The sequence below is a fragment of the Caloenas nicobarica genome, chromosome 2, assembly GCF_036013445.1.
Source record: "Caloenas nicobarica isolate bCalNic1 chromosome 2, bCalNic1.hap1, whole genome shotgun sequence".
NCBI classification, from domain to species: Eukaryota; Metazoa; Chordata; class Aves; order Columbiformes; family Columbidae; genus Caloenas; species Caloenas nicobarica.
Window position 1 is genome coordinate 22,163,992 of NC_088246.1, and position 15,117 is coordinate 22,179,108.

Consider the following 15,117-nt stretch of genomic DNA (forward strand, 5'->3'; position numbering starts at 1 on the left):
AGAAAGCATGATGTTTTAAGCAAAAGTGTTCCATTTGTTTCAAAATTATGAGAGATAAAGGTAGCAACATAAAATTTATTTTAAAATGCTAATATTGCATGCTATATCACAAATTATTTTCTTTTAAATCTGCATTTGGACACTGAATGGTGTATATTGTATTCTACTAGGGAATAATATGTTCTTAGGAAGTGGACACGGTACTCAGGTATATCAGAAAATGTAAGAGACATAATATGGAATATGATTTGTTCTGTTTATGGTCTTACATGGTTCTAGTTTTTGCATACTTGAAAAACACTATACTTACCCTTTGCAGGCATTTCAGTTGGTGGCATTTCAGCTGCTGGTGGCATTTCAATTGCTGGCATTTCAAAACATTGAAAAACAATTGTTATTACATTATTCTGTTATTTATTTCTAATTTTTTTAATTTCTTGGTTTAGTCCATACAAAGCTATATACATCTATGAAAGGCATAGCACAACGGTGTCTTGTATTCTGGTTTCATATGTAATACTAGCAGAAAAGAAGAAACATCAAAGAACTCCATGGAGACAGATCCTGAGATCAGTGTAAAACCACAAGGACAGAGATGATCAAACATAATCCTCAAAATCATCACAAATTCTTGCAGTACTTGTTATCCTATATGAATCACGAGTGTAAGAAATTTGGTTTGCTAAGAGACTTTAATGGCCGCCGTGCACAGACAACTGAAATCACTCATGAACTCCAAAACGTCTTAGCGCATATCACATTGAAACTAAAATGTTTGTAGCTCATTTAAAATTGAATATCTGGACCATGAAATCTGGCTTGCTGGAAAACTGGGCCACACTTTAAGATGAAGATCTATATTTTTCCGCATGGACATAAAATCAGTCTATAATTAAATCTTGAATGAACGCATCATGTTTCATTCTGAAAAAGGTGAGCCCAGGAAGTTAAATTGTTTCACCAGCCTCCACACTTACATTGCCTGATTCCAAAGATTTCCCAGAGCTCTGCTGGAGTCTCTGTTAGCCCTAGTTTTACATCTAGATTTTAACACTTGTTACCCACATCTATGACTCTCCTGGATAGAGAATGAAAAGAAAGTGCATTTTTGTTTGTCAATCACAATGTAAAAAGACAGGTAAGTGGACTCTGAATGGATGGTTATAGCTGACAGTTCTGCGGTATTTCCTGTAGAAGATCCAGTCATCATTACAAGCATCTGAGTAAGTAAGAATAATGCTGTATGAGAACGAATTTATAGAAAGGATAGCAGAATTTATCTCATTTCCAGTCTTGTAGAGGAAGTGGGCATATTTCAGCTACTACATGCATTTCATTCTTCTTGGTAAGCATTAGTAGGAGATTCTGATATTGCGACACATGCAGAAAGAAATTATTAGGATGACTATTAGGAAAACATATGCACTAGATGTCCTTACTGTCAAATTTGCAAATTCAATTACTTCAGGACACTTCCAGTTTAGCACATTCAGACTATGCTATTTGCTTTGCTTTTCACTCATTCACCTTCTCAAAACAGGAGAACACAGAGACAAAAGGCCCAAAACTGTTCATTCACAATCTATAAATACTCAATTCACAGCAACACTACTTCACACTCAGAAAATGCATGCACATGAGACTTCCAGATGGAAATAAGCAAAGGGTATTCCCTGGGCTGAGCAGAGAGGAAACCCTAAGGAACATATTTTCCAATAGATGAGACAGATTTGTAATTACTCAACAATTACTGGTACAGAACAGGCAAACTTGTGAAGTGTATACACTAGCTACAGTTAAAATAGGAACACAATCTTTTAAAAACAATTCTGAAAGGACATGAGCACAGGTCAGCACTTCCACTTTCGGAGAAGGGTTACTCTTCCTTTTTGTTGTCATGCAAAACTGCCTTCCTTGGCATTTATAAAACCTCAAAACACTCAGCTAAAATGCACCGTGTGTAACAGCCATCTACTAATACTAGCACACATGGAGCATACTCCATGCAGAAAACAAATGTACAAATGTAGCACTTACTTTTTGGCTTTTTACAAACGTAGCCTTTGTAGGAAGAGCAATAGATATTATTCCAGTACCCAGAGTTTGCGTACATTTCAACGCAGTGCTCGTTTTGTTGAGGGGAAGGTTCTCCTACATTCCAATTGACAAAATTCACTGGACTGTTGTCTAGCCACAGCCATTCTCCTAATTGGAAAAACATTGGATACAGAAAAACAAGATTCTATTAATTTCCATCTTGACACCTGCTCTTCATTTGTTGCCTTCTTGAGATGTCCACTTGTGGCCACTCTTGGAGACAGACTATTTAGATTTTTGGTCTAACATATCACGTCGCCCCTAAGTTTTTATGCAAATGATATAATATCAGTTTTTGGAAAATGGCAGGCCAATCTGGCTTAGGATGTTACAAAAGCAAGACAGTTTAAAGAAGTATCTCCCACAATTTATTGCCATTATGCAGTGTCAATTATAGGAATCAAAAGATAATTTATCTTCAACAGAATGCCCTTTATTTCAGTAATTTATAGGGAGGGTTTGTATTACGCTTTTCAAAGCCCCCACTGGAGGTTTTCTAAGTCAAATTTTCTTCCATTTGTTTTTCAGTTTCTGCTATTTCCCACTGACTTTACACACACAATTTTCCTGTTTAAAGATCTGCTTCGAAAATCTTGTGATCACTGTTGTTCAACTATTCTGGGACTTTCTGTCTCTTCCTTTCTGTTCCTTTTTTTCTTTCTTATAATAGTGTTATTTATTTAGAATAAATGTGCCCCTCGTGACTCCGAAGTTGTACTCAAGCAAATTCTTAGACTCAGCATGAAAGCTATGTTTTGTTTTCTTACAAGATTCTTCATATTTTGCCTTCTTCTTTTTTTTAAATACCTGCCACCCTTTGTGTGAGGGCATGGCATCTGGATCCAATAATTTTTCCAAAGACGTGAAATTTAGTTGTACGTTTATGCTGGAATCATCACTACATAGTAATACGATGACAAGTACTTGCTGAAGCAGCTGTAAGATCACTGTAAGAACTGCATTGTTCTGCACCTGCTCTAGAACCACTTTAAAATAAATGTCATGTGTCAACCCCATGAGTAAACCTCAGCTTTTCTTTTTGTGTTATGGTTATGAATCATTACTCTCTCCAAATTCTTTCTTCCTCTACTGAAAATTTTCCTTTTTCCTGGTTAAGATTCAAGTAATGTAATTTAATACTTGTCTTCTCCCCAGCTGGTTTGCCACTGAAGTGATTGAGCAGGTGGTTGTAAAAAAAACCCTCCAAAATTCAAGAAAACGCCACCTGAACTATTCTGCAGTCCTGCCTCCGACATTGTTATACTGGAGCTTTAAGTCTGAATAGCACAAGACTGAAGTCACAGAATTATCTATTCCAGTGAATACTAACTGTATTCATGAAAAAGCAACAATTGGCAAATGTGAGATTTAATTAAAGCAGCCTGTTGCCTATTTCATCTTACCTTCCTTACATGGAGGCAGCAAACAGAAAAACTTGTGATACACAATTCCAAAGATACAAACAATTCCAGCTTCAAAGTGAAGCTTTTCTGAGGGCCAGCTGTAACTAAATATGGGTGATTGGTCATTCCAGGGTGGTAATTCCAAAGGAGTGATGTTAGCCACATCATTCTCTAGCTCAAAAATTGGAATATCTCAATGACAAGCACATCAGCCCCAGGGCGTCTCCACATTTGAGGAGAACCATTTGATCTTGGCTCAACTCCCAACACGGTCCTGTCTGTACCCTGCTATACACACCTTAGTGCCTTACTTCATTGCAGATTACTTTTCTTGCTTTAAGCTGAAATTTCTCTGCCTGGTTTTACTGTTATGTATTACTGGTTATTGCTTGATTACAACTGACCATCTTCCCCTATGATGATAATAGATTACCTTTTCTAATCTCACTTTTTGTGTATTACAGAAGTATAATGTGACATATTCAACACCCATGTCAAACAACTTGTAACAATTATTCATCAAACAAAAAAAAGTCAAAAGCAAAGAAATTACCATCCACATTTCTGTACATTCCTGTCCAAAAAGTTGATGTTTTCTCTTCAAGTGGTTCAATGGTGTATGCCAGAAAGCTGGCTTCAGCCGAGTCCTCAACTGATACCAAAGAGGCACCTGGAAGACATAGAGAAAAAAAGAAAATCTCTTAGAGACACAAGTTGCATAGTGGAAAGCATTCTCATTGTCCTGTCAAATGCCAGTCTTATTTTTGCCACTGATTATCTGTGCTAAATTCCAAACTGAGTTTGAAATTCAAAACAGAAGCTAACGTTGCATAATATCTTATAAAGGATTCTGGCACTGTTGCTGATGTAATTACTATCATTCCCATTACATTACTAGCTACTACATTACTACATACTAGCATGTTGCTTGTTTCCTCAGCATAAATTTCTACTGATTTGTTACTATTTGAAAAAACAAAAACACTCTAGAAAAGTTTTTAGTAAAAAGTATGTATAACTTCAGTCTATACACCATATAATCTAATCAAATGTCAATACATACTTCCAATTAAGATTAATCTGTATTCAGTTCCACTGACAGCATGAACAAGATCCCTGCATCTTCTAACAGGAGGTTAGACACCTGGGTTGCATTGTCATCAATGCTAGAGACACCAATGTTATAGACATATCAAGTCTGGCATAATGAATCTTACGTCACTTTCCCAGAGAAGGAAGTTGCAAGAATGAAACAACACAACAACCTTAGTGTACTAATATATTCTCCAGCCTAGAGAGCTGTAACTTTCATTCCAGTGGCATAAAACTGCAATAATCAATGGGCAAATCAGATGAGGAATACAAAAGATACGAAATGCCATTAAAATAAGATTTCATGACTGCTGTGGATGAGGCTGACTACCTACTAGCAGGGTCAAAGGACAAAGTTTCCACTTTTGTAATCTCCACTCCAGGCCACACAGCCCACCTAATGCCTGGTTCCACACACATGAAAGAGAGTGTGTGCCACTGGTAGACAGTTTTTGCCCATCTGCTCCCAAATGAAGAAAATAATTGGATGCTACTGTCTTGTCCAACACTTGGATCATCCTTGGAATCACAAAAATACATAGCACATGTTCAGCTTTCCACAGAGAGGATAAACGAGTCATGAAGTTGTACTCTTTGATTAAGGAGGATACTTACCCAGTCGAAGACATTCTAAAGATGCCTGGGCCCAATTTCTAGTAGATGAAGATTCTATGTAATAGCAATGACCTCGGAAAGGGATCCAAGACTTGCGCCCTTCTGATTCAGGGCACTTTCCTGGGAGCTGAGGGGGCTCGGTGGGAGCTTGAACTGTAAAAAAAAAAAAAAGAAAAAAAAAGAAAGCACAACATTAAAAAAACCCCGGCTTCTTATACATTTTTTTTATAATGAACAGATTGTTCTAACCAAATATTGGAAAACTCAGGTCTTTAAAAAAAAGTAATCTTGGTAGTCTGTACTGCTTACTACAACATAATAATAGGAAAAAGTCCTAAATTTATGAACAAAAAGTACTGCAACTGTAGTCCCAAAAAAATCTAATGTAGCAAAGAATCCAAGCATACTTTTTCCTTTTCACATATGCTTAAGTTCAGCACAAGTCTTTAGTCACAAACATATTTTCATACCTGACTGCTTTGCTGAATTAGGGCCCATATGAACTTGGTCATACGGATTGTGAGCTAGTATCACGGAATATAGAAGGCACTATCAGATTGCGGCAGCAGGAGTTTCAGGTCAAGAACAGAAGAGGGCCTGAAGAAGTATCCTTAAACATTTCTATACCACCTGTAGTTTGTTAGTCAGTTATAAAAAGAAAACCCAGAAAGCAAACACCACACCTGTGTGACTACAACCCAGCATTCTTTACCTTTTGATGGTTGAGGTTTTTCGTCTTGCCTGCTTACTCAATACTGGAATAAACAGCAGCATAATGTGAGTCTGAGCTTTGCAAAATATATCGAACTTTATTAATGTGAAGTGATAGCTATTTACAGTCACACTAGCTCTTTCTTACTGTATGTTGGTCTCATTTTAAAGCAGCCCTATTCAACCCAAGTAAATCTTAATGATTTCATCCATGTAGCTCTTCAAATAAAAACCAGCCTATATACCAGTATATATCAGCAGACCACCCAGCACAATGAACTCTAAAGAGTGAATCACTGGAATGACAATGGTTAGATTCAAGTTCTTACCATCAGGTTTTTTGCAAATGGAGAAGTAACTTTCATTGCAGGATCCTGTCTTCCAGGCTCCAGCAACATCTAGATAGACACAGCCTATTTTCTGCTTTGGCTCCCCTTCAGCCCATTTAGTATACTTCATTCTCCAGTTATCAACCCATTCGTAACGCCCATTGGTCTAAGAACAAAATAAATCAACAGAATCAATTAATCTCTAAGCATTAACCATTCCTTCATCAGTCAAATGTCTGTCTATGCAGCACCTTGTGCTAGAACTTTATTGGTTTAGAAATCAATAACAAATAGAAATGGCTCAAACTTTTAAATTTATGTTGTGACAAGCAGCCATTCATCGAAAAATGCAGCTGCACAACAAATGCTTTTCAGAAAAAGGAAATGCAGAGTAAGTGGGATTGAATTAATATTGAACTGAACAAAATTTGGAGTAATAAAAATTTAATTTAAAATTATTTTTAAGAGTAAAAGTCTGGTGACCAATTTTTGTACTCTCTGTTTCCCCCAAAATTTCTAGAAATGTAGATTATTTTAACTTAAACTATATTTAAAAACTTAATAATTTCCCATCAAAGCTGGTGAACACAGTGTATCATCCTGTTGATTAGGTTAGGGGAATCTTTTGGTTTTTAGGAAGTGGTGGGCTACACTCACTCATTTGTATTTCTTTCATGTGCTCAGCCAAATGGAGTGAATGCGGGGTAAGTGTCTGTGCCAAGAAGAAAGGGCGGCATATTTTAGCATCCAGAAAGTATCAAAATATCAAAGAACAGCGAGAGGAGAGACAAATAAAATTAAATTAGGTACACCAATTGATTATTTGGTTATCATCAAAAATGTTGGAAAAGTCATAGCAACAGCACCTTATTCTATTTATGAAAATTAAGTATTATTACTTAGAACAACATTTTTTCCACTGTACATCTTAAGATATGTGGATTTTATCTCAAATACATCATATATGCAAAGAGATAATTCAAGATGCTAGCCTGTAAAGTCTTGTTTGGAAGTGCGGAGAGTGTAAAATCACAGAAAGTGTTAAAAACATGTGAAATACATAAAAATTAATTAGAGTGATGGAAGAGGATAGATTCCTACCTGTATATCTGACAGCACACAAAAGTATTTAGGACCAAGACACAAACTAATATGTTAGTCAATAAGACCTGTCAGGTCCTGATTTGTCCATAAGAGAAGTAGCATCATGTTCAATTATTTCGATGTTCTTACCACATTACTGTTAAGACCAATCCACACAGGCACCCCATACTTTAGTATCTTGAGCCACAGGAACGAATGAGCGTAGGGGTCTAAGATGCTAGAAAGATCAAATTGATCATGTTTGCAGTTTTTTCGTGCATCCTCCCATTTCATTTTGGTAAGGACGAAAAAATAACTACTGTTACCATGACGGATAATGCTGGATGGGGATGAACTTGTAGAAGGCAGAAACTCAGCATCTGTAAAATAAAGGATGAAAAAAGACCCTTATACTTGTTCTAAAGGGGATTATGATGTCACTATGGTTGCAAATAGAATTCACAAAAAGCCCTTTTTTTAATTTTATATTCCCTGACTTTTGAAGAGCATGGGTTAGATGCACTATTCTTTAAGCCAGAATCAGTGGTAAAAATCAATTACAAAGCTGCAGAAAGGAAAAGAGCTGCTTAAAGCAATCTCTGACAAGGAGTAAAGGAGCGTTCTTTAAAATTCTCCAGAATAGTATTACTGAAATGAATTAGGTTTAGATTAAGTCACAATTTCTTTAATAATATATTTTTTCATCAAAATAAATGCTTTGCAGAAACTGTGTTGTTTTCTAGCAATTTTTTTTTCCCAGAGAACAGGAAAACTGCACAACAGACAAGTCCTTAAAAATCAATCAGATATTTAAACCCGTGTTTTTGCTGCTTTTTAATTTCCTTTTTGGAGCTGAATTTTGAATTTTTTGGAGCTCAGGTTTCATGCGGGCGCGTTACAGTCACACTCCAGACAGTTCATGCTACGTGTACAAGTCACTATTTTCCAGAACATATTTGCAAGCCAATGTGTTCAGAAAATGACAGACAAAATCATGGAACAAATATCATGTCAAGGGTCATACTAAACACAAAGATGCAGATACAAATTCCAGCTCCGGAAGGCAGCAATATGGCAGTTACTGGGAAGGGTCAGCTGAGAGTGGTGACACTAACTGGACCTCTGACACATATGACCCTTGTGTTCTGCCCGAAAAACAATTTGTGGATGCATCTTTATTGGAAGTGAAATGATGTTGAAATCCACACACCCTGAAAAAACATAATGTTTGATTGTGTTTCAACTAAAAAGCCAAGTACCTGCATTAATTTGACATATATATCCTCTGTCGTTACCACAAGTCTTGTCAGCCCACTTCCCTGCTTCTTTAACAGGATTGTTTCTCATGACAACACAATCAGCCTCAGGGCAAAAAGATATAAAATTAGTCACAAATTGCTAGAACCAGCAAATACAAAACTTTTGTCCCCCTTTCACCTCTTCAGACACAAGTAATGCTGTAGTTTCACACTTGTATCCTTCTAACAATTAACAGCATAAGTCTTATCATGTGGAGGTTCTGTTCCTCTTGCACTTCACAAATTTCTTAATGTAGGTCCCTCTTGTGCAACATTGGGGTGGATAAGCAGATGAGAGAAATGCCAGTATTCTCATATCTCCAGGCATAGTGCATGGAGAGAAGGAAAGCCACAGCCAATTTAAAGATAAGTGAAATCAACTACTGGAGAAAAGACTGGTTAACTTTGCCCCAGAAAAAACCTGCACCCTCCATATGCAATGCAAAATTTCTGACATATCAGTCTCTTCAAATTTATTGTTTTGAGCTGTAATACTACATACAGCAAAATGAGAATTGCTCCTGCCCAAAGGCACCCATTGATCTGTCAGTACCACACTTGCAGTGACATTTCATCTTCCCTGACATGGACACAATAGCTAGAACTTATGTTAGCATGTATTAAATAGTGATGAATGCAAAAAGCTGCATGTGTACAAATGGTTTTGTGCAATGAGGCATCCGTATTTATTTTACTCTATTAACTTCTTTGGTTTTGCTGTCCAGGAGGAGATGCACAGAGAAACACTTCGTTTGTGAGCGAAATGCATTAAGATTTAAATATTTCAAACTGCACAGTTGCATAGTATTTTGCATTAACTATGAAAATGTATTTTTTGTTAAGGTCAAGTAAACTTAAAAATAGATCTGAAATTTATAAAATAGATACTTTAAAAGTTTTCACAGAAGACTTCATAAAAATCCTATTATTTTTTCATAAAAAGAGAAAAATACGTATTTTTCCTCCCAGAACTAACACTTTAAATATGCTTTCTCTTTTGGACTTCAAATCCTCTCAATTTTCTCCCTCCATTAGAGATAAGAAGCTCAGAGTTGCTACTTTCACAAACAGGAAAAAATAAGATTTCAATATTAAAAATGGCATTCAAGCAAAACAGAGCTAGTACTATAATGTGCTGTAGTTCCACAGCACACTAAACACATAAGATCAGAAAGGAACTCTGTGACCTATCAGGTCAGTTTGTATGACAGAGAAATAGGGGAAGTGATTTTTTTTTTTTTAAGAAAAAACCAAAACTGAATGGCTGTCTTTTTATAGAAACATGTCCTTTCCACAAACATAAGACATGGCTGTTGGAGGGGAATAAGTGCCCTTGCAAGCTAGACACCAACTGGGAAAGCTGCTAAATTCAGGCACAACTGTGGTCAGAGGTCTGGGAGGATGTGCTCGTTCAGTGGGATTTTGGGGCAAATACCACGAGGCAGAAATTCCATTGTCCTCTTTACCGGAGCCTATGAGAGAACGTGTGGTTAACACAGAAGCAGTGTATCCTTCACAGACACACAGGTCTGGAATCTGAAATCAGTCTTTGTCTGAGCACTGCACAGATCCTGTCACCTGCTAATACTGCCCCAGGGCTCAAAACCATTCACTCTATTTGGAATTGTATTTGACATGTAGAAAAGTACGAAAGTACTAATCAAGCAATAACATGTCTCAAATCCTAACAAGTGCATAAATGCAATCTAAAATCAAGTTTCAGTGAACAATTTGTGGTCGCTATTTACCTGGCCTTCATATGAGTATAAATCTGCATGTCCTGATGGGAAGCCTTTGGCCCAGTTTGTAAAGTAAACTCCTGTTCCATCTGTCCAGAGGAACATCCTTTCATGATTTATGTCATTTAATCCAATCCATGTATCAGTAACAAAATCTTTCATGTGGAAGGTGAGGAAAGCTAGAGTAAAATAAAGGCAAAGAAAAAGATAAATACTTTTAACGAAGGACAACTGAAATGTCTAGACTTACTGAGCCTGGTGATATTAAATATTTTTCCTGAAATACAGAACATTTCATTGTTGACAACACAAGCAGGTGAGATGAAAAGGAAGTGACTTTTGAGTTTAATGAACAAGGAACCAGATATATAACTGTGGCTTTGGGCAAAATACTTCAGCTAAGTATCTATCCTGGTACTGGGATGAATCCCAAAAGCATGACAGAAGTGCTTTTTATAATGTCTCAGGACATTTTTCAATCCAAGTCCCACAATTGACTTAGAAATATACAGCTGTGCAGAGCACATACATTTTTGATAATCCTACCAGAGTGGCTACCCCTCAATGGCATCAGACAGCATCAGCAGTGCTGTTACAGAGCTGCGCTTTTCCCTTCTCCCTGGGACACCTCGGCAACAGCCTGCGCTGTCTTAGCAGGGAGCAGAACGCACAAGCAACACGCTTCAAATGAGTCTCAACAGCACTATTCATCGCAAGCAAACCAATCAGTACAGCTTTGCACGGTCCAGGAAGGCGCTCATGTGTCCTAACTCACAAATAGAGCAGGCTGGGTCAGCTAGCATTCATCAACCCACTAATCCACAATTCAGCAAACGGTGTGATAAAATGAACATATCACGGCTTTTGCCAACTGCTACAGTCATTGTTATGAGCTTACTCTTCTCTGTAACCAACAGATGAATTTCTGTCTGCTCTATCAACCTTTCACCTCTCTTTAGTCTTTTGAAACAAACGCAACTTACACTTCCAGGACTGAAACCTGTAGATTTCTTTGCCAAATGTCAGCATTGCTGTTCTGCCAGAAACCGTAACAGGAACTCAAGCCTTTATGCCTACATTGCCAGCAATAACAATAGATTTGTGCTAATAGCTTTATTGCTCATTTCCCTGTTACCTAGACTTCAAGCCCTGTGCATGAACCACCTGAAATCCGTACTGCAGAAATTCTGCTGGATAAGATTTTAACTTTGTTTGAAAAGTGAAAGTTTGCTTCTTCATCTCTTCACACGTGGAAAACATCAGGAGTACTAAGTTTATGTCAGCAGCCTAAATTTAAACTATTTAATGGCTCAGACTACAAAACAGACTTGTTTTACAATGGTTGATTTTTCAGTATGTACTTTTGAGTTCACAAACAGTATGTGTTGTGCAACACCTGTTTCTCATCACTGCAGTATAACACAGTATTTCTAAAAAGAGGGTGCTGTTAACATCTATCAAGGTCTTCCCAAAATTTAATTTCAATGTGTGCCATGTTTATTCAAGCATGAGGCAAATTCCCCCTGCTCTTCTCCCCCAGTCAGGGATGCAGCTCTTAGGTTCATTACAATAAGCTCCTGGTACATCGATGTGTCGGGTTGTGGGTAGGTCTATGAGCAAACTTCTGCATTGAGTTGCCCTGAGACAGCAAGTTCTGATCCTAACAGTGTTCTGTTTGAGTTAAAAGGAAAGCAGTGCAGGGAGTTAATGCCACCTAGTGAAACTACATCATTTGGAATGGAACTTGCTGGGTTCAGCTGTTCTCATGCGTAAGCAGAAAAAGCACTGCTTTGGCTGCCAGGACAATATACGTGCATATATATATCTAAGCCAACATTAAGTTTGCTAGATTCAGATGAAGACTTCATTGGAAATTTCCAAAAATTATATGCATTGGAACAAAAATCAGATGTGCAGTCATTATTCAAATCCTACCCATATTCACACAAATACATCAGCCATTCTGTAAAGCTTATATGTCGTCTCGTCTAGCTGCTACAAAACTATACACAGTACCTTGCACTTGTTCATTAGGGACAGTGGCCAGGTTTCCTCCTAAATTCATGCAAGCTGTTCGTGCAGCATGCCAAGTGACACGTTCATCTTCTGTAGATCCAAATATTTTGTAACACTAAAACATGAACAAATTCTCTATGTATTATCTTTACTCCAATATCCCTCACAGATTGAAAACCTCTGCTTCAAGCAAACAGGATGGAGAAAAGGCAGTAAAATAATGCATTTATCTGAAAAAAACACATTCAGTTTAAAATGAGCTTTTTGTGCTGGTCCTTGCTCTATATAAAGTTGAAGGTCTCAAGAAAGTGTTTTGCCCAACATGACATACTAGATTTGATCTGAGATCCCTAAAAAATAAGCAAAACCTGATTTTTTATAGACAGTCAGCTAACAGTAGTAAGTTATATGTGACTGATATTAGTCTGCCTATTTGAGTCTACAAAGCACAGCATGCTGGTGAAGTTAAGGAAGACAAAATGTAGTCAGTAGCAAAAAAGCATTATGGTTTGGTTAAAAAACAAGATCAAAGCATCAATACTTTAGGAACTCTTAGTCTAAACTCTTTAGGAAATGCATATCAAAAGGTTTGAAGAGATGACCAGAGAATGACTTCATCAACTGCAACCCTATATGCTCATCTGCCACTTCATTAGAAGCATCAAAAAAGCACCTTTCCTGCAAAACAGTAGATGGGCAAACAAAGAAAAGCATGCAGGAGTCAAACAGCTCTCTGCAAAAAATATTAATATTTTACTTCAATAAGAAACAATATTATTAAATAATTCTCTTGTTTTCTATTTAATGCTTTGCCAAACATCTAACATTCTGTACTTGTTATGGTACCTTATTATGGAAGGAAAGCCAAGTTGGACGACATCCTCTTGGAGTTGAAAATGTTGTTGGAGGAAGAGTTGAATTAATTGAACTGTTGTGCCTTTCACATATGTAGGGATTTGGGTAACCGCAGTTTATGTCGTTCCAAAATCCTGAAGGTAAGACAAATGGGGAACTGTATGACACCACATCCAGAGTTGGTTAAATGGAAATCATTTTCACTCATTGTTACACAAAATGCTTTTAGTTGAAAGACAAGATCAAATCCCCAGAGTCTCTCGGTTTATTATCATTCTATATGTCAGTTTATACACACTGCAATTACAAAAGGTTAAAGCAGTGTAGAAGCAGGTACTAGAAACATCAATTTTATAGTGGCACATTAAGCCAATTTTAATAAAAAATATAAAACAGTTGTATAGCAATCACAACTACAGACCTCTATCAGAGCTCCCCCATGCTAGGTGTAAGGCAAATACAAGAGCATAAAACTATTAAGTCCTGAAAATAATACTATGGTCTACTTCTATAACATTTTGTAAAAGAACAAAAAAAGGGGGGAAGGGGTGCCTCTTAGAAGAAAAAAAAAAGTTGTGACACAAACACAGAAATAGTGAAATTCAGGAACAAACATGCAAAACTCACCTAAATTCTTATACATAACTACACAGTTTTCATCATTATTTGCGAAGTTAGGTTCATGTGGTGCCCATGCCAAATAATTCACTGGAGTGCCATCCATCCAGCTTAAGAAAAACAATTCAAGAAAAAACTTCTTTAACATAAAAAACATAATTGCTTCCATGTTACAAAAAGTAATTTTGCAATATGTTTACCATAGCCGCTCACAGTCTAAGATGCACAAGGCTTTTTTTCAATTTGCCTCTGCCAATTGCATGAAACTTTCTGCGCAAAGACGTAGGGTATGTGTTGAAGTTGTGTTTACTCTGCATTTAAGCAATATGCTGACACTTTTGCAACTGATAGGACAATACTCAAAATAATCATTCAAGCCAACATGACATCATTTCAGCGTGAGAGATGAGCCCAGATGCTCACCACTTCCCCCAAATCATACATTCCCTGTGCCTATTACAGAGATAAGAAATTGCATTCGTAACACTGGTAGAGTGCTTGATCTTTCCCCCATGCAGAGGAAAAGGGCATGACAAACCACCTGTGAGGAAATTCCTGTGATAATGTGCCTTATCATAAGGTAAAATACAAACATGGAAAAAGTTGTACATCCACGTAGACTAAACAATAAATAACAAAATCACAAACAAGGAAACAAACACTTATTAGGAGACATATTCCTGTGGGCCGGCAAGTGACAGAGGTGCCCAGGCTCCCCCTTCAGGCAGATACACAAGACACTTCACTCAAAAGTACATTCATCTCTGGGCCCCTACAGAAACAATGGACTGGCAGAGACATCTCATTTTCAGGTCATCTGGCCCACCTAACATCCTAAGTATCCTCTGGAGAGTCCTCATTGTCACTGTGGACTATAAGGAGAACCAAGAACTACTAGGTATCTATCCAGGCACTTCAAGATGTAGACTGAATTGAATCCATGCCTAAATTAACACCACATGTAAAAATCAATATGGTGCTGGATACTGACATTCAGAAGAGCTTGCAGAAAACCTGCTTATCCTCACAGTGCACCTCAACAATGGCAACACCTATCTTTGTTCTACAAAAAGAAAATATGTTGCATTTTTCCCTTTATTTCAGCCTGTTCCCAACAGGTAAGGAGGGGGAAAAATAATATTTTCACCTACCAAAAATTGTATATATGTTTTGAGTTGGGGTGTCTATTTATATTTTCAGTATAAATCACAGAATAAAAGAAACTAGAATTCCTGAATTTAAAAAATTGCAGTGTATTTTT

General features: G+C 37.2%; 1 protein-coding gene across 2 annotated transcripts in view; it reads right to left on the reverse strand.

Annotated features, from left to right (window-relative positions):
* LOC135986314 (macrophage mannose receptor 1-like) overlaps nucleotides 1-15,117 on the reverse strand; it is a 55,408-nt gene that overhangs the window by 1,316 nt on the left and 38,975 nt on the right. For both annotated transcript variants that reach the window (XM_065630270.1, XM_065630272.1), the window contains 11 exons: nucleotides 13,866-13,966; nucleotides 13,230-13,372; nucleotides 12,384-12,498; nucleotides 10,377-10,546; nucleotides 8,590-8,692; nucleotides 7,481-7,710; nucleotides 6,248-6,413; nucleotides 5,208-5,360; nucleotides 4,054-4,170; nucleotides 2,038-2,205; nucleotides 311-364 (listed from right to left, as the gene is read on the reverse strand). In XM_065630270.1, the coding sequence (XP_065486342.1) occupies nucleotides 311-364; nucleotides 2,038-2,205; nucleotides 4,054-4,170; nucleotides 5,208-5,360; nucleotides 6,248-6,413; nucleotides 7,481-7,710; nucleotides 8,590-8,692; nucleotides 10,377-10,546; nucleotides 12,384-12,498; nucleotides 13,230-13,372; nucleotides 13,866-13,966 (1,520 nt within the window). The remainder of the gene's footprint in view (nucleotides 1-310; nucleotides 365-2,037; nucleotides 2,206-4,053; nucleotides 4,171-5,207; nucleotides 5,361-6,247; nucleotides 6,414-7,480; nucleotides 7,711-8,589; nucleotides 8,693-10,376; nucleotides 10,547-12,383; nucleotides 12,499-13,229; nucleotides 13,373-13,865; nucleotides 13,967-15,117) is intronic.